We start from the raw sequence: 26,997 nt of genomic DNA on the forward strand, positions 1-26,997 counted from the left end.
AGCTGTGTTAGATCAAAGGCCTGACATGGGTCCACTTTCAGAGAGGATTTTCTCTCGAAAATGGGTTTGGTTATCTCTGTGACCTGAACTCAAAATAAAGGGATAAATGAAGAACTGAATGTGGATGCTATCAGACTTGGCTTAAATAACAGAAGTATATCCTGTTACAGTTAGAAAGATGGATCATGGTTCCAACATTTCTGAGAAGAGAGGAGATTACTGGTGCAAACGGACATGAGGCCAGTTTCTATGTTTTCCTCTAATGGGAAACATAAACACAGACTACAGATACAGCCAGACTCAATAAACACTGTGCGAGTTAATGTGTGTGTGCTTTGTGAGACCTACTGTCATAAGTTGGATCTTGTTTTTATATGTTTCTGCAGCAAAATCAAAAAGACAACTTCAAAAAAAAAAAAAAAAACATGCTCAAGGACATGTGAGTACAGCAACGGCTCTGAGTGACACACACACACACACACACACACACACACACACACACACACACACACACACAAACAGCAGCATCTGTGCACATACCCATTGTTTGCCTGCACCTGGTCTATTAAGGAACAGGATAGATGGGACTAGGGGACCTGACTGTGTGAATGTTTGTGTCATTGTGTGTGTGTGTGTGTGTGTGTGTGTGTGTGTGTGTGTGTGTGTACGTACAACCTCTGAAGCCAAACATCTGCAGCAATGACGCATCTTCAAGTTACAGCGCAAGTTAAGAGTACACACACATCGCGTGGACAACACATTCACAAGCTGATGTTTAACAGCATGTTCAATGCTCTCTCACCTTTTGTCTCCTTCTCTCAATAAAAACTGAACAGTGAGGTGTGATAATAATGTGTTCCTTAATGGAAAAACAAACACGTTTAATTGATCACATGCTGTAATTTAGTTGGTTATTTAAATTTCCATTGCATTCACTTTGAGTCTGAACTTCAAACGGGTCTTTCTTCACTGCTCACAGGCCAAACAACAGGCCTATGTCAACACAAATATTTAAAATGCACAAGTAACAGCAGATTTCAGGCTAAAAATGATTACAAAACTATTTTAGTTGTAACTATGATGTCACATATCCTTAAAGCTCTAAACACAGTGACAGTTACTCAACAGGAGGCTGTTTCCACTTTTAGACTATGAAGAAAATGAAGAGTAAACTGATTTTATGGATTAGAGCTGACTCACCTCTGTGGTCATTACATGAAACCGACAGGTCTCCTTAGGCTTTGTTGTTAGATTTCTGCCTTTTCATGTCCCACTGTATCACTGCCATAAGTGGGACAGGCTGGAAACCACAAGAGCATTGTAGTGATGCAAGCGGAGGTCAGTACAAGCATGCAGCACAGACTCTGATTTGGGATAAAAAAAAATTTTTAAAAATCCCAACCTGACTGAATTTCAACATAATCCCAACTATGAAGACCTTTGACCTTTGTTTCAAATGAGAAGGGCTTCTAAAGACAAACATGAAACCGTGTTAAGGTCTGGATTTCACATAAGAAAAAATACAGGGTAAAATTATTAAAGAGCTATGTCATTTGATATGGAGCAAAACTAAATATGTATGGCTTTAGGTCAGCTTTTTTTTTTTCTTCCATCAGTCTCATAGTCTCCAAAAAGTTCCTACACATCAGTGACAGTTTCCACAAGTGTGAACACTGGTCTCAATCTTTCAGCCCCCATTTTGTGCATATTCAATATTTACAAAAGAAGCCACAAATTTCTGCTCAGACTGCTCACCAGGAGCCTGATTTGTGTCATCTGTGGGACACATTAGTTTTTATGAGAACACCTCCCGTAGATGTACTGAAGAGGCAGCAGCATAAAGCCCAAAATGTGAGTTGAGCAAACTCTGTATCTCTATGGCTCTTGTCAAAACCTCTTAGCTGTAAAGATTAAACAAAAACATGGCTCTAGCGGCGCAACCAGACTATAATGTCCTCGGCTTTGGCTCCAGTATCCACTGAGCTACCCAGGACCACAGGAACACAATAAGCTAACAAGTCTTGAACAGTCGAGTTTGGAGGGAGTTGTGTCGGCTCCTGATGTGTTGTGCAGCCAGAGAGGGAGAGAGAGTGAGAGACAGAGAGAGAGAGAGAGAGAGAGAGAGAGAGAACAAAAGAGAAATAGTCTTAAGGGAAATTGAGTATACAAGATGCATCATGCCAATGGAGCAGAATCCATAAACACATACGCACAGAGACACACACGCATGCACACACTAGTGGAGAATTCCTAATGAGTGAAGACCTCTCTGGGGACACACAGGGGGAGACAGACAGAGAAAAAGGGAGGAGTTAAGGGAGAGACAGAGAGATAGACAGAGGGAGAAGAGAGAAGAACTGATGTACCCTCCTCTGGCTTTACCCCCATATCAAGTATGCATGGCACTAGGAGTGCGTGTGAGTGTATTATAAGTTTGATGGTGGATGTGTGTTTCCACTGAGGAGGAGTTAAAAGTGAAAATCTCCACTTTACATTCCACTCACACATGCATGCACACGCACGCGCACACACACACACACACACACACACACACACACACACACACACACACACACACACACACACACGCGCACACACACACACTGGAATGACAGAGTCCGTTGCACGCGCACGTGCCCAGGGCAATCTTGCCTCCTTGCCAAGAGGGCCTTGGACCGCCAAGGTTGCCATGGCATTGCTCACTCACAAACACACAGGGATATACACACTTTCTCACTCTCTTTCTCTCTCTCTTTCTCTCTCTCGCTCTCTCTCACACACACACACACACACACACACACACACACACACACACACCAAAGCAGGGCGTGACTAGGTGTCCTAAAGTGCAGTGGATTAAAGTGTCAAGATGACTGGTCAAGGCTGTGTGCATGCATGCCCACACTTTATGTGTGTGAGAGTGAATGTGCGTGTGCCTGTGTGACGTGAATTTGAATACAGACACTGCACCTTCAGATCCTTCACTAAATCGACTTTCTCATCACAGTGAAGGAGGTGTGCTGCTTTCCCATCATGCATACTCAAACTTGGCCAAAATGCAAGGCACATCAAATATGTTAGGTGTGTCACAAACAGGTTGACACGCAGAATGAATTAACTGGATCACTTATTACTCATCGATTTGTTGTGGTTGGTTGTGCAGGTGATCTGTACTGTTCCTCCTTAAAAGTGAAGACACTTCTCAGTCTTTTTTTTTTTTTTCAGCTTGCATGCTGTGACAAAATTCGCAGCTGTGTCATAAAGCTCTCTCATCCTGTCCTGAATGCTAGGAGATGCATCCTTCCACTGAAATGTGAGTTCAAAATATTTCTCCTGAGCGACACATATCAAAGACACAGAAGAGAATAAGCCTCATAAAGCAAATCAAGAAAGAAAAGTCAAGAAATTAACAACTGACACCGTATGGTAAACAGATGCACACTGTTCTTCATTAGGTGTTTCTGCAAAGCAGGATATTTTTACATTACATGGCCTGCATACACTAATGGATAAACACAGGAAAAGTCATGTGTACTCATTTGTCAATCTACTCTCAGTCATTTACTGGAAGCAGTTTTACACAAACTATTCACCATCATTTTCTCCAACCTCATTTTTTCTCTTTTGTCAAATTACATCAGTCACCATCATGAAGGCAAAAGGCCTGATTATGTGAAAGAAGTTCAGATTAAAAGAAGAGATGAGGGAAGGCAAGGAAAGGAGAGACGAGCCAGGAGACAGAGGAAGGGAGAAGGCTGGCAGGGTTTTCAAATTAACTATTGGTCAGGGGTCAGATGGACATTTAATCTAACCAATCAGCTTCCTAATTACACAAGTGCTGCCAGAATGGTGTACCCTATGCATTTCTGTGTGTGTGTGTGTGTGTGTGTGTGTGTGTGTGTGTGTGTGTGTGTGTAGCTGGCTAGCATTGCGTGTAGAGTTCTTGTTGTAGCAAAATGAACATCTGGCCTCAATATTAGTTCCATGTGTGAACACACACGCATATACACGTCTGCATGTGCACACACATGCACAGGCGCACACAAACATCAAGCCTGTGGTGAATTGCTCCCGCCTTACACAAAAAGAGAGAGAGAGAGAAAGAAAGAAAGAAAGAGAGAGAGAGAGAGAGAGAGAGAGAGAGAGAGAGAGAGACCAACAAAGAGAAACATACAAGGACTGAGGGACTGTTATGTGAAAGCCACGGCGGCAAATCACTGAGAAATATAAAAAGAACACACATATGCACGCATGCATACACACATACACTTCCAGTAGTGTATGTGTGTTAGTTGATTGTAACAGTAATTGATGTAAACGTCTAAATTACAGCTAGGAGCTAAAATAACCACTGTGTTTTACCGTTGCCATGTCGACATGATGAAAAACACCTGGCTGGTTCACTGGCGGGGAGGGTGGAACATCTGTGTCATGGGCGCCCAGCTGAACCAATGAACGGGCTGTGTGTGTAAGCGACATGTGTCTGAACCAATGAAATACTCACTGGAATGAGACGGTATCTGAATAGACGGCATGTTAGGCTCAAGTCAAACTCATTATATCACATTACATGATATTACGAGATATAAACTACTGCATCATTCAGAAAAAGAATAAGCTTGGTTGGCACTGTTTGCTCTATACATGCATTTTACATCAAGATTCTTATATAATCAGACTTAATCTAAAGGCCAGTGCAAAACTATATGAATACTTTTAATGGTTTTTCCTACGTTGGTGCCAGATTGGTGCGGTTTGTCTTAAAAAGGACAATTCAGTGAGTGCCAGTAAAGTTTAAATAATCACAGGAAAGGCTTTTTTATACTCCACTGATCCCAGAAGGAGTAATTCCTTATCTTGCTGCCTCCCTTGCACAGGAAGGCCCAACTGCAGGGTCAGCTACCCAGCAGCAGCCCTGAAGCAAATAGGGATTCAATGCCTTGCTCAAGGACACCTCAGCAGGAGAGACACTTCAGACACAGGGGATTGAGCCCGAGCTTTCTAGCTGAGGGACATCTGACTAATCACCATGTTGCCCTGCTGCCAAAGACTAACCCAAAGAAAAACCACACTGCCAAATCCCGGGATTTTAAAGTCAATTTAATGTACTTTCCTTTGACTGATGACTGACTTTACACTTTCGGAAGTGGTATGATGTGGGAAAAAAAAAATCATGTTTCCCAAGCAGGTTGAGAGGGAACATTTGATTTTTCAAATATCTTTTTCAAACTGGAGTCAGAATCAGTCAATCAGACAATTCAGAGCAGCCTCGAAAAGAGGATTAACATCCAAACATGAGCCAAGACACAGTAAAACAAATAAGCTAATTTTTGATTTGTGTGAGCCAAAAATGCCAAGCTGTCACCTTCGCTCTACGCATGTTGTCAGCTGTGACATGTGTGTGAGCGTGGCATGTGTGGAAGAGCCAAAATGGGTTGAAATGTGGTTAAAATGGTGTAATTTGTTTTTCAAGCCAAATGTAATATTCCTAGCAGACAATGAGACTGCTGTGGACTGTCACACAGCGTAAAGCCACACATGGGTCATAACTGTGACACATACGCACACACACCCAACGAGCAGATACACACATAACACACACACACACACACACACACACACACACACACACACACACACACACACACACACACACACACACACACACACACACTCTCAAACACAAGCTTATCCCACCAGTTTTTCCACAGACAGACAAACAGACAGACACAGGTCAGAATTACAGCAAACTGGTTGTCTGATTATGTTTCTGTTACACTAAACACAGCCTGGACTTTACGCACTAGGCGCATTACTTCACATCCACTACCACACAGACACAGAGACACTTGCTTTCTTTCCTTCTTTCCAGCATGGCTGTGTTTATTTGAGTCTGTGTCCTGATGGGAAATGTGACTGCTACACAAACAAACTGAACAGCCCAGAACAGACAACTCTGTGTGTGTGTGTGTGTGTGTGTGTGTGTGTGTGTGAGTAAAACAGAGGATGAGAGTGGGAGAGCAGTTTGGCAAATATCAGTATGTCTTCCTTTTTCCAACACTCACACACACACTCTCTCACACACACACACACACACACACACACACACACACACACACACACACACACAAACAAAGAAAAACATACATATGCAAACACATAAAACTGCACCTCAGTGACTAAAAAGAACAAAGCCAGTTCTTTTCCACAGTGGCCTGCATGTAGGAGGCCAACCCTCTATACACATACATGTGTATGAGCTCCACTCTCAGGGATATAGCTCAGACTGCTCCAAACTATTCTACCATATTGATGTTTAATGGCTGTTGGAGCAGCTTGTGGCTTGTTCTGGAGCACATACAGTGCATTAGAAGAGCGATGGCTCGATGCGTTGTCACCTAAACTCAGCTCCAACTGAGTTTTCCAGATCATAAAGGGGCGAAACAGCGAGGGTCAAAAGGACCTGACTGGGTGGCAGTCATTGTGCACGTCTGCCAGCACTGTGCAACTGTCTGAGGAACCTCTGAGCCTGACATCAATTTGTGAGAGCTAAATGCTCTCATTATAAACAAATAAATAACATAATATAAACATAAGTTTTTGATTAGGATCATTTTTCTTTGGTTATTTAAGAACTACAACCAAGATTTGTACTGTGTGTGTGTGTGGAACATTTTATAGTTGTCAGATCTCTTTGACTCATTTTTACTGTGTTTTTTTTTTTGGCATGTCTGTATTGCAGTTGTTATCAGTTGACGAAGATGCTGAAAATTAAATCTATATGACAATATTGGCTAATGAGTGAGGTCCTCATGTTTTCACCATAGGTTCATCAGCTCTGTTCTCTTTAAAACAAATGGCATCATCACTATATTTTATTTTGAGAGCACTCTAGACTGAAGTGTTGCTTCATCTAAAGGTAACGAGGGATTATAAGACCTAACAGGAAACTGTGCAAAACACACTTGTACATTGAAAGTTACATCACTGGATTTTTTTTTCCTCTGTAAAACAGCATTAAACACAAACACAAAGTGACTCACACACAAAGACTGAGTGGAGCATAAGCTCCATAATTTCCTGTAGCGGATATAAAGTGATGTTAAATTATCAGCATGGAAAATAAGTTCAATTCATGCTTTAATTTCCTTACGAAACACATACACTCTCACACACTCAGAATGCAAATGCAGACACATCGCACATAATTAAGTACACAGGCAGTGGAAAGCGTGCACACAGTCACGAAGATGCACATGTACACTGACACATATGAGTTTACACAAGGAAAGAGGGAAGAAGGGAAATAGGAGTCTAAGTAATGAGAACTTTATGGAAATACAGCTGCGTGTGTGCACGCCTGTGTGTGTGTGTGTGTGTGTGTGTGTGTGTGTGTGTGTGTTGTGTGTGAATGTGTGTGAATGTGTGTGTCTTTTAAACATAATTAGCTCCGTCGGGCAGAAATGTAAACTAGAAAAACTTTAATGAAACTCTTCTCTGATCTGCTGAAAGCACACATTCCCGTTTATCACTCTCAGTTCGTCTCTGTATTTTCCTCTGTCTGTCTCTCGACTCTAATGGAATTGAATGTCACGCATGGGACAGTAAAAACCCCGAAGGTTCGCATTTCAGTTCTGCATTATGACCACATGAGATGAAGACAATTATATTGTGTTGTTAAGGTCAAACCCACAGTTTCTTCCACTCGCCGCGTGCGTCCATTTATCTACTCTTCTCTGCTGTCCTTGAAGTGGAGATCCCTTTGAAAACAATCTGGGATTTATTAGATGATCTAAATTTTGGGTCGATTTACATGTTTGGGTATATTCACATATGTTCACATATGTTCGGAGTTGGACCATTCTCAGCCCTGTTTAACTCGAAAAACCACCATTACTCAAAGTCTGTCTCGTTCCATTTATAAACTAAAACGTCAGCTGAGCTTTTACGTTAATTTCATCTCTAAACCTCATGCGCTTTCTATCCTTGTCTCATATAGTCAGTCAAATGTCCAGAAAATGAAATTTCAAACTGAGAAAATATCTTCAATCTAATAAATCACTATGAAAACAAAGCCAGTCGTGCAGCGATGTCTCAACAAGGCAACACTATGCAGCAATTATAGATCAGGCCTTTCAAAAGAAAATATTCTCTTCTCTACAAAGCAAAAGGCCTCACATACCAGAATACTGAGAACTCACATCCCGTGTGTGTGTGTGTGTGTGTGTGTGTGCACGTCTGAAAGCTTGTGTGTGTGTGTGTGAGGTGTGTATCGATCGCTGTGTGTCAGGTGAGTTGTCCTTTGAAGAAAAGAAGGGAAATGAAAAAAAAAGAATGGAAAGACAGATCGATGCAGAGGAGAAAAGAGAGAACAAGTGAGGAAGAGGGGAAATCACGCACACACACACACAAGTGCAGAACTGCACATACACACACATCAGGGAAAAAATGCAAAAAAAAAAAAAAACACACAGAATTTTAGATTAAATATAACTCTGACCATTTGTTTCTGCTTTTGTCTCTTTTTAATCCTTTGCTTCCTCCCTACTAACCCCCTCCTTGCATCCTTCCATCATTGCTCCTCCTCCTCCTCTTCTCAACCCTCCCTCCATCCTCTCCCTGTAGCGCTCCCTCACTACTTCACAGTTGCCATTTACAGAGTCAATTTGTATTTTGGGCGGATTCACCTTTTATAATTCAGACTGTGCCCTGTTGTGTCAAAGGCCAAATGTAAATTGAACGCCTGTGTGTGTGTGTGTGTGTGTGTGTGTGTGTGTGTGTGTGTGTATGTGTGTGTGTGTGTGTGTGTGTGTTCTAAGCTATTTCAGATGATCCTTTGCATTAGTGCCCCTCCCTAGCCCTGCCCAATGATGAGTCAACCCCAGCCTGTATGCGCATGTGTGTGTGTGTGTGTGTGGTATATCTGTGTTTGTGTGTGACGTGTCAGTGCATGCCATGGAAACGGAGAATAAATATTGTTGTGAGGGGAGGGAGAAAGATAGCAGCAAAGGCCATATCTTATTAAGCTATAAAAGTAATGAGTCACGCTCTAATAAGTTGTTACATTGTTTGATTCTTTCCTCCCTCTCTTTCTCTTTCTTCTTCTCACCTACACACACACACACACACACACACACACACAAACACACAAACACACAAACACACACACACACACACACACACACCCCTACACAGTGAACACTTTAACTCCTTCAGGCCCTCATGGACTCCAATAAAGACATGGACAGCAGATTTGTTTTAACACAACACTCGGACATGGTTTACACTGCACTAGGTGTCTATGTATGCAGATGTCTTCACCTGTGCAGTCCACATGGACGCTACTGAAAGACACTGAAAGTAAAAGTTGAACTTCAACTGGTGGGTCAACCATTACAAACTCATGATGTGCAGTCAACTTGGTTTTTCATATTTTGATTGAACGGCGTAACTAAAAAATGACTCCTGGGTTTGAATATTGCGTTAAAACTGCGTAAAATATATATAATAAGAGCTAAAGAAAAGAGGAATATACATGTTATACTTTTAGACAGCGAGGAATAAGTTCATGTTTTTCAACTTTAACACTTTAATAAAGGAATAATTGAACATATTTGGGAAATATGCTTATTTGTGGCTTATTTAGTGTGAAGTCAGGACATGTTTAGCGTAGCTTAGCATAAAGACTGGGAGCAGAGGGTAACTGTTAGCCTGTCCTGGTCCAAAGTGTAAAAAATATGCCTCTAAATCTGACCAATTAACACACTGTATTTCGTTTGTTTCACCTGCACGCTGACAAAAATGTTAAAATGACAATTTGTGACTTTCAGGAGTTTTTCTAGTATTTCTGCAACTGTTTCCTCCTTTATAGGGACAAAGGGGGAAAACTGCATGTTGAGGGGTTAAACTTTTTTGCTACACACTTTTATCTCTCGCGGACTCTCCCTATCTTCATCGTAGTTTTCCTCCCTCTTTCTCTCACGCATGCAGTCCCTCTCTTCGTCTCACTCTCTCACAGACACACACTGCCCCACCCACGATAATGAGTAAACCTCTTGCTGCCCCACCCTGGCCAGTCTGCCAAGTTACTGCCAACACCTCACACACATACGCACACACATGCATACACGTATACACACACGCAATAGGCCAACCCACAACTTGTACAAAGAGGCCATACACGCAACTTACACACAATGTGCATACGCACACTATGAACACCGCTCTAACACTCAATACTACCACTTACATAGACCCATGTCAGTACCCTGACACCACACACACACACACACACACGCACACGCACACACACAGTTCAGTCTATTCTGATCTAATGTGATCATAGCCAATAAGCTCTGTGGTGCTGGCAAACCACAATCTGTTCCTGCCAGTCCATGACATCACTGTGAAGTGAAAAGCATTGTGGGCCACAAAGTAGGGTTAGGGAACTGACTGACAGGTGGTAACCATGGGAACTGTCAGTTTGCCGCCCCGTCGCCAAAGCAACGGGCAAGTTTCTCAGTGTTGTGATTTAAAATATAATAAAAAAATGAATGCAACTTATGGGAAAGAAAATTATGTCATGGAAAGACACGCACAAGGACAAAAGCTCAAACAGATATGAACACACACGAGGATGTGGGGACACTCGCACACATTCTGTTCGCCAACAGAAATCTGAATAAGTGCTCTAAATATGATGGAAGAAATACAGATTTCATGCAGCGGCTCACTGCATGTGGTCTAATCCTCACATGTGATTCAAAGGAAATGAAGATAGAGTGTATTAATAGCATCACTCTGACAACTAATGCTCTCAGCAGGTAGGATCTGGGTACAAAGGCCTTCATTCACAGCTAAAAGCTCAAATCAGAGAGTAAATGAGACATAGAAGGAAGATTTGGCTGAACGAGAGGATGAGGTTAACGTGAAACAGAGAAAGGAAAGAGTGTGTGCACATGTGCCACCTTACCCGTAGCAGGGACTGGGACTCCTCTTTAGCAGCTCCTCCTTTCCCCTCCTGTCCTCCACCACCTCCACTCCCTCCTCCTCCTCCACTCCCTCCTCCTCCTGTGTACTGCTGAGGGGGCATCTGGCTCTGCTTCTCCCCTCCACCTCCACCTGCAGCGGCTCCTCCTGGCCTTCCTCCTCCGTACAGCTTCGCGTCTCCCAAAAACGACTTGGTATCTCCCAAAAATGACTTGGTGTCTCCCAGGTAAACCATGCTAGGCGAGGCCACGCCTCTTTTCTGCTGCGAGGCCTCATGATTGGCGGAAACAAAAGAAAGTGGGAGAGGGGAGGGGAAAAGTGAGGGGCTCCCACCTCCTGCTCCTCTTTCTACTCCTCTTTCGGGTCCCATTCGCTCCTTGGGCACCCAGAGTAAACCGTGGGCCTGCTCACCTCCTCTTTCGCCGATTCCTCTTGTCTCCCCAAGAACCCAGCCTTTCTCCCGCTCTCTTTCTTTCTCCTCACCTCCCTCACTTTTCACTACCCCTCCTGCCTCTTCTCTGCCTCCCTCTGCCAACCGTCCCTCAGGCGGAGCAAGGGAGTAAAGGAGGCGAAGATCCCCCTTGCTCTCTTCTTTAATGGCTAAGGTAGAGGGAGCTGAGCAGCCATTGGCTGACAGTGTCAATGAAGGTGTCAGTGAGGTGGGTAACGAGGTCGTTGTCAACGAGCCTAATGAGGGAGAGGAGTCATGACAGTGGACAGAGTTAAAATGATCGAGGAGGGCTGATGAATCAGGAGCCGTGAAGTCACAGCGTCGACAGCGGCAGCACGCGTGGACACGCCTGCGGAGAGAAAAAAGCACCATGTGAATTGACTACATAAACCAAAAAAACCTGAATTAGAATAAATAAAATGTTTTTAAAACAGAGAAATTACATTAAATATGGACATATTTAAATAGTGTGTTGTTGGATTTGTCGAACCCTGTCTGCACTCAACAGACAGACTCAACATGACGTCTTGAAAAATAGATTTTGTCATTAAGAGTTATCTTCACTTAGACAGTGTCACACTGAGGTGACAGAACAGTGACATCAATGACACTGAACATAAGAACAAAGATTCAAGTAACTTTTTTTGTTTCCCTTTCAAGGCCAGAGTCAGTTCATCAATTTAAAATGTGAAAGCTTTCATTCATGATAGCATTTAATGGGCTGCATGTGACATGTATTTAAAAACGTTTTCATTGATCCCATTTTGAAGAAAACCCACAGCCTGAATTGACTAAATTCAAAGTGCATTAGTCCCAACCTGGTTTCCAAAAAGTGACTCAGTGTTCCACTAGGTCACACTGAATTAGGACAAAACTGTGAGGAATGTAAATGAATCTGATTGACAAGAAATGAATCATCCATCAACAAACCACCTTCATTTCCTGTTGGCGATGCCCTGAATGACCAGCAATATACACCGTACATAACATCAGGGTTTTTCCTGGCTTAAGAGAACAGTTTTGGTGCTTCTTGTGAAAGTCAACAAGCAAAATCAATTGACCCTTTACACCAAGAACTTGGGACTCTTGTTACCATAAAAAACTTTTTAATGAAACAGCTATGATTTATCCTTTTTCTGTTCTAGCATCTCTTGTGGATTCTGCTCTGGAACCTGCCACAACAACTTTCCATAACAAAACAAAAACAAAACATTAAGGTGAATATATGAAAACAGTGAGAAGTTCACACAGACATTAAGAATAAACCCAGAACTGTAACATATACACCATCTCTCCTATTAGTCAGCAGTATGTCTGACACATGATTTCTGCACGACTGACAGGAAGTGAAATGGTAATATGACACATGGCTTTAATAAAAATAAAATACATACATTTGCAGCTTTGTGCATCTTTGTGCACCTTTTGCCTCTCACTTTATATTGTGTGTCTCTCATTCTTGCTCTAATTCCCTCCTTTTGTCTAACTCTTGCCCTTTACTAACTGCTGAAGAAAAGAAAAGAGATGTTCTGAGCAATGACAGATTCAAGCTGAGGCTTTGAACAGAATCTCCAGCAGACCAAAAAGGTCTAAGTATATGTAGAAATTTGTGAAAATATGTGTGTCTGCAAAAGTACACCTTGTACCTAGTGGACTTAAATGCCTCCAGATGCTGAACAAAGACACAGTGGCCTCTCTGTTTGTCATCACCATGCACACACCGAGCATGCATGCGTGCACAGTTGGACCGGTTTGCTTACTGACTCATTCACTCACTCACTTATTCGCTCTGTCACACTTTTGCTCTCACACAGACAATCATGATATATGAAGTTTATATCATTCATTCTGCACGTGTGCTGATCTAATCTGACTTCCCCCTGAACGCTGTCAACAGCAGCATCTATCTCACAACACACAATCACATTTATTTCCATGGAGGAGAAGAAAAAGATGAATACATTGAACATTAAAGCGTAAAAAGTTAAAGCAGCTTGAATGAACTGGGGTCATGCAGTGTATTTGAAGGTGATTGTTTCTTCACTTCTTTGCGAACCAAAATGTATTAATGAAATTATTTATTTGAGAACAGTAAGCTGAAATCACAACAGCGCGAGGAGGTCATCAGGACAGTCTACGTCATTTGACCCTGGATCTACTGTATGGTGGTGTCTGCTTGTGAGGTGTGTTCCTTGATATCTTACACTGAAACATGTGAAGTCAAGTATTTGTAATGCAATGCTAATGCTTACCACCTTCTCTCAACAGTCTCTATTTGGATCAGAAATGCACACATTTCACCTGGGAGAGGTCTCACAGAGGCTAATCAGTGTGCATTTGTGTTTATTAGGAAAGAGCCATCACATCCCTCCTCTCATTGTGTGTACAACAGGTCCACATCAACTCAGCCTTACCCAACAGTCTCTCAAATAGCAAGTCTTTGTTTAGGACCACAACTGCTACATCCCCTGAGATCACACACACACACACACACACACACACACACACACACACACACACACACACACACACACACACACACACACACACACACACACACACACACACACACACACACACGCCTCAACACAAATAACTAAAATATTGTTATAATACACAACAATGGAGTATGTTTTTTTTGCCTCAGACATCTGTCAGCAGGTAGGTGAGAGTGTTTAGGTGAAAATGTTACTGTGAGATTGACTAGTTTGTTTCAGCTGGTAAATCCCTCCCCTAACACCACGGCTCTTTGTTCTGTGCACCTTATAATTAAATTCTAGATTTTGTTTTCTAAAACTTGGCCTCAGAATCCCTTTAGGTTTGGTTGATCTTAGTGGTGGTGTGAAACTTTCTGGCTTTATTTCAGTTTTATTTGATTTGAGTTCCAAGATTCAAAGCTTAGATTCTGTTAAAGACGTGAGTGGACTGTTAAATCCCCTTCTCTCTCTCCTCTATGCCATTCGTTAACTTTCTTCCTCTGTTTTCTTTGTCTTTCATTCTCCTAATCCAATCTCCTTTCCTTCTTTCCTTTCTCTCTCTCCCCCCTCACCCTAAGATGAATGAAACATTTCAAACTTTCATTCATTTGCAGAAGAAATCATGCTAAGATGGCTGTGATTGACAGTTTTGTCTGTGTTTATGTGTGTGTGTGTGTGTGTGTGTGTGTGTGTGTGTGTGTGTGTTTGAAAGGAGAAAGAGCAATGTACACATGTGAGTGTGTTTGTCAGCATATATCAAGATGCAATTCAGATCAGCAATCTGGATCAATACTTGTCTAGTCAAAAATAATTCACATAACTCTCTGCAGTTCTGTGTATCTCTCTCTGTACCTCTGACTCCTTCAGCACCAACTTTCCCACACCACCAGTCTGTCTCTTTCCCACCCTAACTCTGTCTGTCACTGGCTCTGTCACTGAAACCCCAGTGAATGTGCGTGTGTGTGTGGTGTGTGTGTGTGTGTGTGTGTGTGTGTGTGTGTGTGTGTGTGTGTGTGTGTGTGTGTGTGTAGGCAACAGACTGGCTGTCCAGTCTAGTCTGACCTCTCCAGGCACTTTGGTCTATAAAACTGAGCTTATGGCTTATTCATCAGGTATACACATGCGCACACTGCACAAAGACATTTGTTTGTGCAAGCCAAAACAAAATTTTACTTTTAAGACTCATATGAAAACAAAGCAAAGTCAGAAAATCTATCTCTGTGTGATGTAAATATTTGATTGTGTATTGACAGGTTGATTCTCTTTGTTGAATCCTGCTCCAGGAAGGATAATCAGTAAAGACACGGGTAGAAGTCACTGCGGAACTCCACCGATTCTGTTTTGTTTCCAGGTCTCTGGATTTATTACTACTTATCTGAAAAAAAAACACTTGCATATGAGTTAGCTGTGTGAAATCAAATTTCATTAGTTGGTGCTAAAAAACTACAATTTTGAAAAGGAAAAAAAAAATCTGGGCTCCTCATCTCTGCTTGAGGCGAGAGGCTTGAGGCTACATTAACTACTACTGGCATAACAAACCTGAATCTCTGACTAAACTGTCAGCAGGGGAGTTGCATTTTGGGCAATGTCAGTGCAAGCTTTTGACAAGTTAGAAGAATAAATGGAATAAAGAAAATACAATACCTCTGGTTCTGCTGCATGGATTTGTATCATTTCTGCCTGTCAAGCTTGTCAGTCATGAGTCTGACAGTGTTAATGTAGGAGGGCAACGCTATGTTTGGCTGATTCCTTGTACTTGTAGAAGCTAACAAACATAGCAACATCTAGCAGTGCACTTAAATGGTTGAATGGTTTTAAAGGATAGTGATGGAAAAGGTCATCTGCTTAATTCCTCTCTAAAGGTTGTGAAGAAAACCAGATTCTCACAGTTTCATGACCCAGACTTCGTTCCAAGACTGGATTAAGTCCTTACTAATTCAGCAGGTAAGAGGACCTGGTACTGATTGTGGAGTGCAAACTGAACTGAAAGGCACACTTTCATCCCCCCTATTAGTTTCAAACCACCATCATCTGAAATCACTTCATTCTCACCCTGATAGATACATCACAGACTTAAATGGGCATAATGTGTTCCAGAGACTGATCTCACAATAGTTATTATCTAAAGTGTTGCTGGTCTCATAAGCTCCTCATGTTTCTAGGTATGAATGTCCAAATGAGTCAAGAAGTGACTCATCTAGACACTTGATTCTAACTTGATTCTAACTCAAGAAGTTAGAATCAAGTTTGTGTTTTTTTTAAAAACTGGGTTGTTGCTGAAAATGAGCGTGCTCAGTCAACATTTCCTGGATAACAAAAAAAAAGAGAATTACAGGGGTTTGAATCCCAACACAAGCAATACTTTACAATTTTTTTTTGACTTGAAAGTGGAATTTTTTTTATACACAGTCATCCACTTACTGGAACATTTAGTCATAAACTCTGACTGGAATATTGACTCTTTGGATAACACTAAATCACGTCTATGCAGTCACTTGATGCCACATTCAATCACTCAGAAGCACAGAATAACTGGTTTTAGAAAAAAATGTTAAATTGAATGGGCTACGAAGATTAGTAGATTTTTTTCAGTCTGCTAAAAAGACATACCTCTCTATTAACATTACTTTTTTACTTTTTCAGTAAAATATTTAACATTACTTGTCCCATGTTTCTTTCTCACCTGTAGTGTCTAAAAATCTCTTCTTCCACTTCTGTGATGAAGTGACACTTTGTACAAGAGTACTCCCTCTCTCCTCCTGCTGATCCTCTCCCACCTTCCTTGTCTACCGCCACCTCTTCCTCAGCCTTGACATGTGGGGGAGCGCCCTTTAGGTTGATCAGGGTGTGGCAGCTCTCGTAGTGTTGCAGCAACACATCGATGTCAGTGGTGGCAAACGCGCACTGGTCACACAAGTGGGTGACGCCTGGGATCAGAAAAGCAGGAAAGATCAGGGACAGGAAATAAAGAATGGGCCACGATGTATGAAAATAGAAAGGAAACAACAATCAAGGAATAATTACAGCTCTCCCCAGGGAAGGTAAAGTTGGTGGTTCAGTCTTATGAATATTTCACAAACTGCACATATTCAGACAAAAAATATTTTCTTGCACAATGACCTATGCCTTTAAATACCTTGTGTGACAACAGGATGGGCAGGGTTAGAGGGGTGAAAGGTGGAACCAGAAATCACACCTGGGTCACTTCTAGGATTAGGAGGGGTCATGCTGGGTGGGGTGGTGGTGGCAGGTTTCGAACCGACTGTGTCCTGCTGTTTGGTGGACTGAGGAAACTTGGAACAGCATTTAGGGCAGGTGGGCTTCCGACAGGCGAAGGGGTGGGAAACCTATTGAGAAAAATCAGTAAAGTTTGTTGCAGTGATGTTATGAATCATTTCATACTTCATACACACTGTATACTCTGGGTACTGACAGCGCTGTGCATATGTGTGATGAATCTGAAGCGAGAGAAAGTTTCCTCTTGTTGTGTCTCTCACTTTGGTGCTGTGATGTAATTGTTTTTTGTCCGTGCAGGAGATATCAGAGAGGTGGATGTTAGCGGTAGCAGTGTGAGCGTACATCATTAACTGAATAATGCTGCCCTCAGTTCAGGCTAATAACCATCCTTTTTGCATTTTCAAGAGTTGCTACAGCACCGTCTGGCAGCTGGCGCAAATGAGGGTGGGGAGTGTGAGTGGGTGCAAGGGAATTTTAACTAGGCTGGAGAATGGAACAATTAACTTTACACTTGTTCTTATTTTTCATTTTGTTTTCCATCGCTTACAAAGCAGCTCATTTTTTTCCTGTAATTGTCAAGCAAACACCAAAACACCAAGCAAATAAACACTTCAATATTTTATTAATCTCACCTCCCCCAGGTGTTTATGCGGCTGACAGAGCCCCTGTGGACAATACATGCAGTGCTGAATGCAGCATCGGTGGATGGAGTGGTTGTGCTGATAGTGCAGTAGTAACGGCGCTACTACGATCACATCTGCACTGTGGGCCATGGAGTACCGGAAATCACACAACTGACAGTTATAACTGGTCACGACTGCTTCTGGATCGCTGTTGTTTGGGTCTCCTGTGAGCAGCAAACAGAGCAAAGGTCTGTTAAATAAAACACTTTGAGTCTTGGAGTAGAAAAACAAGGGCATGTCAGAAATTTTAAGGGGGGGTCAACTGTGTCATGATGCTCAAGGCAAGCAAACAAGGAGGGTCAAGTAGTATCACAGCACTCCAAACAACATAAAAGAATGGGTCAAACAGTACTGCAGTTGTGGCCAGTACAGGCCAGCAGTGTCTTGAGTCTCAAAGAAGAGTGAAGTTGTGCAGCATCATAGAACTGGAAGAAGTAAAAATTGTTAAACTTCTATGTAATTTTGATCATTAATCTTGTGCTCCATAAAAGTAGCTGCCTTCTCCTAAAAACCCTTCACCACCAGATTTCTCCATACTTTCTCCCATTTCATTACCTTGGCTGGTGCTGGATGGGTTGGAAGATGGATCTTTGCGGCTTTTGGATGCCATGTGGTCTCTTTCTCCTCCTTCTCTTCTCCCGCCTCTCTCCCTCTCTCTGTCCAGCACCCCAGGATTAGAGTTGGGGCTCATGGCGCCTCCCATGCTCATTCTGTGTCTTTGTTCATAGTGCTCTAAAAGCTTCGCCGAGCCCCCTGACCACTCACAGCTCCAGCTACAGAATTTACACCAATAATATGCCTGCACAGCACCTCGACCCGGCTCCCCTGTCCAGCTTGACGAATCTGAACACGCCCTAACTGGGATGGAGTACCCGACCAAGGAATCGTCTTCCGCTCTCACCGCCACTCGCTCCGCCCCATCTATGATCTGACTCCTCCCCTTTGCCTGGTTGTCGTGTGTTGACAGGTTGTTGGTGGCCAGCAGGGGTGTGGTTGGAGGAGTTTTGACTTTATTCGGATGCGAGGACAGGAAGTGTTGTTCAAGTTCTAAGGAATTACTGCCCATGTATGTGAAGTTACAGAATTTGCAGCGAAAGTACTTAGTGTTCCCCTGGCAATCAGAGGTCTTCCGGCCAATCCCAATTAACGTGCCGCCCAACGTCACCTGTTGACAAGCAGAAAAGAGAAAAGGTTTTATTACACCAGTATTGAAAAGATATTTCTATACATCTTTGACTGATCATCTATGATTGCACCTTTTTGCAGTTTGGTTAGAAGGGAGCTCATTTTGTCGGCTCTTACTAATGCTACCAAAAGGAGGCTTTGGTCCTGATAACTGATTCCATGGTGGAGCCATTGCAAAGCAGGCAAAATACATGGATAAGCTAACCTCAACAAATGTCTCATACAACCTGTCATCTTGTGAAGCAAAGAGCAGTGGGGGGAAAAAGTCAGGTAGCAGGCTTCTCATTTTTAGCTGATGCAGAATGTGTCATCAGTGGTGGATTACATCAGATGTAGCTAAGGGCCTGTAACAGCTACAGTTCAACTTCAGGCCATTGTCTGGTGTCTATACTCGGCCAAAGCTCATCTCTGATGTAAAAGAAAGATGACTCTGCAGCAAGACTTTGTAACGCAACTTTATTCTATAAAAAGTCAACTACAAATGTTATTTCAGAATATCAAATGAACTAATCAACATTTCATGTGTAATATTGTTAAATTAATTTGTGGATTGTAGCTTTAAGTAGAGCTCATTATGGAGACTTTCTCTGGGTTGCAGTTGTTCATAAGTTTGGTCACCTCAAATATTGGAAGTTTAACCTAATCAGAGTTCATGTGGGACTTTCACTAAAATGCAGATGAAGCCAAACTTACACAGAACTACTTTAGAAATAGACCTACCAACTGTTACTAGACATTAGACAATAGTTATTTGATTTTAGGGTTGTTACTGTACTTATCTGTGATGCACTTGGGTGTACTGTACCTAGTATACATTGTCTATAGAATCTAAAAGTTATACATGGAAGAAATGTGATAAAAGCCTGTTATTTTTAATTCCTATGCAGCAGGTATTTTGGAGGGTACATGACATAAGCCTTCAATCACAGACCTGTGCTGCTGCAAATTTGGAAAACTATGCCTCAGCTGTTTTTAGTACTTTAGCTCACAATGTATGCAATCCATCATTTTCCATATGTAACTGTACATAATTAAAAGGCTGCCCAAACTCTAACTAACCGACCTATCTCCAACATATCTACCAGGCTCTACTGCGGCTTGCACTATATGAAGCCAAGATTTTGCATTACTGAGCAAGCAACCTGACACCCGTCTGTTTTTTATTAGATTAGCCCCTAGACTGTAAGTGATTACAGTGTGCTGCTGACTATATAGGTGAGCGGGCAGCCTGGCAAGTCTTACCCTGACATGAGACATACTACTGCACAATATGGATTTGTCTCTTTACAGATCTGTGGTTTGATGCTGACTGCTGGCAGTCCATTAATAGAGGTTTGGCAAGAACAAAATACAACTGGTGAGCTGCATTTTAAGTGAGCAAATATGTATAGTTTCATATTTTTTCATGTTCAGGAGCATTTAGCTTTATTTTTACATTGCAAATATACATTATTTTAATTTTGGAAAATACCACTGTGGAAAATGCAGTTAATGCTTGGTCTTTAAACCTCTCACTGTTTCTTTTAGCAGAGAGGACAATGAAGAGGAATTTATTTTCATAAACAGCTATTTCCTGAGAAGAGAAATTTAAAAAGTCAGAGTAAGGCAAATATGCAAATAGGCAAAACAAAGCATTCATAGATACTTTATAAGTATCAAAAGTGAGAGATTGTGTATTTTATTGTGTGCTATCTCACAACAGCAATCATCCAATCATCATGTTCCACACACCCTGCCCAGGCAATTAGAAAAGAGCCAAACGTCTTCAGAAAGCAGAGTGGGCAGAAAGATACAAAGGGGAACATGAAGAGGTGGGGGAGAAAGAAAAGAGGCAGGGGGTAAGTGGGGCAAGTTGAGGGACAAAGTGTGTCAGATGAGGAATAGAGGTGGGGAAAAGAAAGAGGTGAGACACTGATGAAAAGTAAATTAAGAAGTTGGTAAAGAAGAGGAAATAGAATAAGCCAGAATGAGAAAAGAAAAAGACAGATCAATGGAGAAGGTGAAGGAGAGACAAAGACATATGATGAGAGAGACAACTGGAGAACAGAGAGAGACAAAGAAAGTTAAATATGTCTGACAGCTGCTTCATTACACTGCCTAACAGCTGATTATAACTACTGCTTTCAAAGCCTTGCTCTGTCTCTTTCATTCCCTTCTCTCCTCTCCTCCTCCATCTCTATCTCTCTCTTTTTTTTTTTTTTTTTTTTACTTCTTTTCCGTATCCCTCTCCTCCTTGAATTTTTTTTTCCTGCGATCTCATTGGTTGACAGGCCACCTCGTCTTAGCAAATGACAACATGGAATTTTCCAAACGTGGGCGGGAGAGAGAAAAAGCTAGTGAGGGATGGAGAGAATAGAGACCCCTTTCATTCGATTTTTTTTTTTTATACTTTCACTTTTTCTTCATAATGACGACTTAAGCCCACTGGATTTTCTATTTCTGACTCAGTGTGTATGTGTGCTTGACTACTGTGTGTATGTGTGTTTCTGTGTCCATTACGTGACTTACAGCCATTACAGACTGCTGGTTCAAATGAAATGAAACTCCCTGACTATTCCTCACACACATTCATAAACACACACATTTATTAGATCATCTTGTTTAAAGCTTTCAGACAAAACCCTACTGTTCCTGCACACTAAAATTCCTAATCCTTGACCCAGTTGTTACCAAAGCTGGAGTAGTCCCAAGGCAGAAAAAGACACATTACAATTTAAGAGCTTATTTATTTAAACCATACAAAATGCATATGACTATCACACAAATTTTTAAGTATTGAAAATATGCCTGGAGTATGAGAAAAACTATTTTTAGGTATTTCATTGAGGCTTTTTATTTGACTTAAGTTAGAATCTTGAAAATAATATGCACACTTGACCTCAGTATTTATGATCCAGTGTTTCCCACAGGCTGAGAATTTACATGTGGTGGTGGGTGGTGCGGTGTGTGGCAGAGGATCATGCAGTTTAGAGGGGGAGATTATAACCCAGGTTATTTTTACAGATGTCCCCTAAACATCTCACATGCAGGCTATCAGTAGACGTAAGAATTTAGGGATGTTCCCTAAACGCCTCGAATACAGACTATCGGTAGGCGCTCCCATTCCCACTCAATTTCTGCAACACATTCGACTCAGACAGGTGTGTGGCCAAAAATGATTTAGTTTGAAGAGAGTGAAATGAGGCGTCAGGTTGACACAGAGTGATTTTATCTACCTGGGTGGACCGCCCAAGTAGAGCCCATGTCTGGGAAACACTGTGGTCAGTTGCAGTTGTAAGAAAAATTGCAGTGCAGGGAAAATAGTTTGTTGATTAGCATGTTGGCTGTTGAAAAATAATGAATATGGAAAAACTAGATTGATAATTAGGCTGCAAGATGTGGACAGAACATGTTGCAGTTGTCATAAAACCTGAAACAGGTATTTGTTAAATTTGATAAAGTCAAAAATACTTTGGGTCATTCGAAAGTTTCTGATTGTGGATTCCTCTTCCTGCTACACAACTGCAGCTGTGTGATGACATGATGGTGGTCTGCCTGACAGACACTTCCAGTTCTCACTATTACCATAACTGAAAGTTCATTTCCAAATGAAAAGTGCTCACCGTGCTGCCTAAGAAAAATTATATCTCAAGTACTGATATTCACTGATATACAGTATTTTCCAGTGTACAGGTTTAAAAAAAGACTCATGCTTGTGAATGTGAATTTGAAGGATCAAAGTGTTGGTATAGCCCATCTCTTAAAAGTATGATTAAGAAGATCTGCATATACAGTAAGTTTACATAGGTGAAGACAGTTTGAAAGCAAAAATAGCTGCCACTGAAGTAGCTGTGCCTGAAGCTTTAATCTTTCCTATAACAGGAACAGCAAATCAGTGCTGAGCAGAGACTTTGCAAGTTTCTGTGCTAACCAAAGTCTAAAGCTGTTGATTTCACTGATTAGTATTTCCTGAATTCAAGTCCAACAATCATTTAAATAAACTAAATCAGTGTAGACATATTTTAGCCTCATATTAATTGGCTGATCTGTTGGATGCCCAGACTGCAGGTGCAAATTACATCAGACTCTTTCATATGCTCTGATGGCATATAATGGCAAGTTAAAATTCATCTTTAAGTATATGGATAAAATGTATCTTATACATGCAGGAATTGCACCAGTTTGCCACATTCCTGTCTGAATCTGAATATCTCAGCAAAGTAGGTCCCACCAGATACGAGTCCTTATTAAAATTCTGACGAATCGAGCTCTGATTATGAGGGATTAGCGCTGGATGTGCATTTATTAGCCATTATTTAAAACACTGTTACAACAATACATGCAGTACATGCAGTACCCGTGTGTCTGTGCGTGAGTGTGCCTCAGCACATATGTACACATATGTGCAGCCTGACTGCCAGGTGCCCCGTTTGTCTCCCTTTCTGCGTCTATCCATCTGTCGAGTCTATAAAATTTATAACTTGCAACACAATGCCTCACTGTCCAAATCACACACACACTATGTTACAAATCAGTTGCAGATTGTTCAACCCAATAAATTGTTCAGTTCAGTTCTGGGCCTAAATTTACAGATTTATGACCACATGTAATGATTACAGTGCATTGTTAACTAAGCCAAGGTGTCACCTGTTTTGGATCAAAATTTTTAATTGATTGATTACTTGAAACTTTTCTAAAACAATATGTCAGATTTGTGTTCACATACATGCTGCATTGTGAACACTGCAACCTACATCTAGTCATGTTAGCTTCTCACTAGCTATCACTTTACTTAAAAACAATACTGTCTGTTAGTTTGAAAGTTTGAATGCAACATTCTCAGACTGTCCTATCAAACAACTGCACCTCCGAAGATGAAAAGATGTTAAGTAAATGCAGAAGTAAATGCATTACACTGCCCTGCATCTACATCTTTAGATGTGTAATGTGCTTTCTGAAACATTTTTCAGTTTCAGCGCTCTAGTTAAGAGTACAAAAAACGAGTGCAAAATGTATGACCTCTTAGAGTTCTAGACAGATATCACATAAAAATTACAGTCTCAGTATTTGGAGTACTTTGAAGGCAGTGCACAGAGACAACTAAAAAAAAAGCCAAGACATCAATAGACATCATCAGACAAGTAACAATTACTAAAAAGAGACCTGCTTGAGAGCTGCAAGATTATCCACTGCTTCTGCTGCCTCTCTGCCCACCTGAAACAAGAGCCATGATGGTATCTCTGACATGAAGTCAGGAAGGTTCAAAATGGGCACCGAGCACCGGTTCACCCTGTCACCTTCCCTGTTTGATAGATTTATGTCTGCACTCTGTTGCCATGAGACCAGTGTGGTGACATCAGGGTGGTACGTTACCTATATTTTTTGTGAATTTTGATGTCCTCACTGGACTGTGAATTTTGATGAGCACAGAGGCTGCGTTGAATTTTCACTAAATCTGAGAACTTCATGCTCTTGCAGAAAAAAAGGTTGATGGATAAAAATTTCACGGCAAGTGGAAACCTTCACTTATGGTGAGGTCATTTTCAAGAGTGATGGTAGAAAGGACTGTGAACAGCTACCCAGGTGCATCAACTCCTAAAATGCAGGCTCTTCATAGGACCGAGTAGGCAACAAAACAAAAAGCTTTACTGAACTTGTAAGTCTTTGTTCCACCCCTTCAAAACTTTCCCTTCCTTCCAATTAACTCAACACACTCTCACCATAAAATGTTTTGTGTAGCTTTTTGTAGCTTTATTCGCTGCAGTTTTTTTTAACATTTTACTAACTGTGGAAGTGGAAGTTCCTTCTGTGTACATTATGTGGTCTATTTCTTTTGAATGTATGTGTGTGTGTGTGTGTTTGTGTGTGTGTGTGATATGACTTGATGAAAATCACACACACTATGTTAAATCCATTCCTCTGAACGTGCTTACCTGTACATCATATGTGCCATTCATCAAAACTGCCCTATGCTGCTGATTGTGTATATCGGGCCGCGTCTTCCCCAACTCTTTGGCTTGGTTCCTCTGCCCTTGTCCTGTCTGTATGTCTGTGAGCAGAAACACAAGGAGGGGTCAGGCTTGCGGAAGCAGAAGGGGAAGAGGGGGGTCAGGTTGCTAGAGGCAAAATGATCCAAGGACAAGTCTGACATCTGGGAAGACGGGAAACCTTTAAATCAACAATCAACAGGTTGTGGTAACATGCAACTGGTTCATTCTGAGCATATGGAAAAACAGACATCACAAAGTCAATGCTTACATCTTGTAACTACTAACTGTAAAATGTAACTTTACAAAATAATTTTGTTTGTATACTAATACATAATGAGGTAATTTTGTTTTCATTTTGAGACACTTGCTAACCCAGGTAACATGTGACAAGGCAGCACTGATCAGTGGCGCTAATTTCACGAGCTTTTGATGGACTCGATGGACTTGTGAAAGACATGTTTTTTCACATTTATAACCATTCTGTCCAATGAGCGGCAGCGCTTCCATGTATTAACCCAAATACATTAATGTGAGAGCTGGAATTACCTAGAGGTGTGTGCTGGGGGGCCATGTTGTGGAGGGCCAGGATGTGTGTGTCGAGGGCAGCATCCTGCCGTGTGCGGTTGTGCAGACCCAGGTGATACTTCCTAAAGTGCTTCACCAGGTCAGCGGGGTCGTTGCCATAGTAGCCATAACCGCACACGTTGCACTTGAAGTCCTGGAGTTTGGGAGAGGGGCTGGAGGAAAGTGAAGGGGTGTCAGTTGTCGACTCCTCCCCTCCTTCCTGCCTGGGGAGGAGGTGGGGAGCAGAGAGGAGAGAGGGAGCGAGGTGGTCTGCTTCCCCCCTGTCTCTGTCGCCCCTCTCCCCTTCCTCTACCCCCTTCTCCCCATCCTCAGGTTCCGACTGGCTCTCTGGTCTGTCGGTCAACGCCGGTCCTCCTTGTCTGGCCCGCCCTCCTCCTCCTCTCCTCCCCCCTCTCTCCTCATTATTACTGTAGCGATCACCCACTGATGAGGGAGAGACAGATGAGGAGACACACTCACTTTCTCCCTCCTCCTCCTCCTGCTCCTCATCTCCTCTGACTCGGTCGGAGGACTCTGGCTCAGAGGGTCGGTTTATTCGTTCGGCCTCTGCTCCTACTCTCCCCTCTTCCTCTCCCTCATCTTCTTCTTCTCCTGCTGGCCTCCTCCCCTCTTCTTCCTCCTCCTCCTCACCTCCCACACTCCTTATAGGGGGATTCTTCTTCCTCACCATCTCTGAAAAAGACAGAAAAGTTTTTTTTCTTCAATTTTTTTTATTTTATTGTTCATTGATGTTCACATCATCTAAAACATTTAAACTATGTGTTGTGCATGAAGAGATGCAGGATGTCGGAGATCAAGCAGATTCCTCCAATCCTTTAAAATCAAGACATTAAGAGATACAAGGTGTCTGCAGGACACAAATAACATACTGCGGATTGCATGCACACACATGCACGCAGACAAATACAATGTTTTCACAATGATGTATGTGTACAGAATAGCTTTGATTCAATTTACAAACTTCTTTGAACAGTGAAATCTGTGACGATCCTCGACCACAATCCTCGTCAAAGAAAAACAGCCCCAACAAATCAGAAACATCTCAGCTGTGAGATATTTCTTTTCGGGGTGTGTGTTGCGATGTTAGTTGCATCCCTAAGTGCGATTTTTTTTTGCCTTTTTTTTTAAACCAGGGAGTGAATCTTTTTTATCGTTATGGAAACCATCCGTGAGAATCTTCAGCGCATGACCACATCAAAACCCAAACCATATCAGAGAGACTGAGAGGGGTGGTAGACAAGAGGGTGAGGCACAGAGAGGAATGGGGGAGACAGGGAGAATGGCCAAAACTCGACCACATCAAACCACAGACCCCATATCAGAAAGATGGATGAGGGAGGCGGCAGACTGCAATTCATCCCCTCCAGCACTCCAAATTTCTCTTTCTCTTTTGCATCTCTTTCTGCGAGCTTTTCATTTAT

General features: G+C 42.0%; 1 protein-coding gene across 7 annotated transcripts in view; it reads right to left on the bottom strand.

Annotated features, from left to right (window-relative positions):
* trps1 (trichorhinophalangeal syndrome I) overlaps positions 1-26,997 on the bottom strand; it is a 253,550-nt gene that overhangs the window by 39,560 nt on the left and 186,993 nt on the right. For 6 of the 7 annotated variants that reach the window (XM_071500024.1, XM_071500022.1, XM_071500020.1 and 3 more), the window contains 7 exons: positions 25,538-26,248; positions 24,935-25,050; positions 18,393-19,002; positions 17,787-18,001; positions 17,054-17,264; positions 16,601-16,844; positions 10,973-11,789 (listed from right to left, as the gene is read on the bottom strand). In XM_071500024.1, coding sequence (XP_071356125.1) covers positions 10,973-11,789; positions 16,601-16,844; positions 17,054-17,264; positions 17,787-18,001; positions 18,393-19,002; positions 24,935-25,050; positions 25,538-26,248 — 2,924 coding nt within the window. The remainder of the gene's footprint in view (positions 1-10,972; positions 11,790-16,600; positions 16,845-17,053; positions 17,265-17,786; positions 18,002-18,392; positions 19,003-24,934; positions 25,051-25,537; positions 26,249-26,997) is intronic. The other variant, XM_071500025.1, reaches the window with a different exon arrangement.

The sequence above is a fragment of the Trachinotus anak genome, unplaced genomic scaffold (assembly GCF_046630095.1).
Source record: "Trachinotus anak isolate AG129_WGS33_773 ecotype Australia unplaced genomic scaffold, CSIRO_AGI_Tana_v1 ptg000016l, whole genome shotgun sequence".
Lineage (NCBI taxonomy): Eukaryota > Metazoa > Chordata > Actinopteri > Carangiformes > Carangidae > Trachinotus > Trachinotus anak.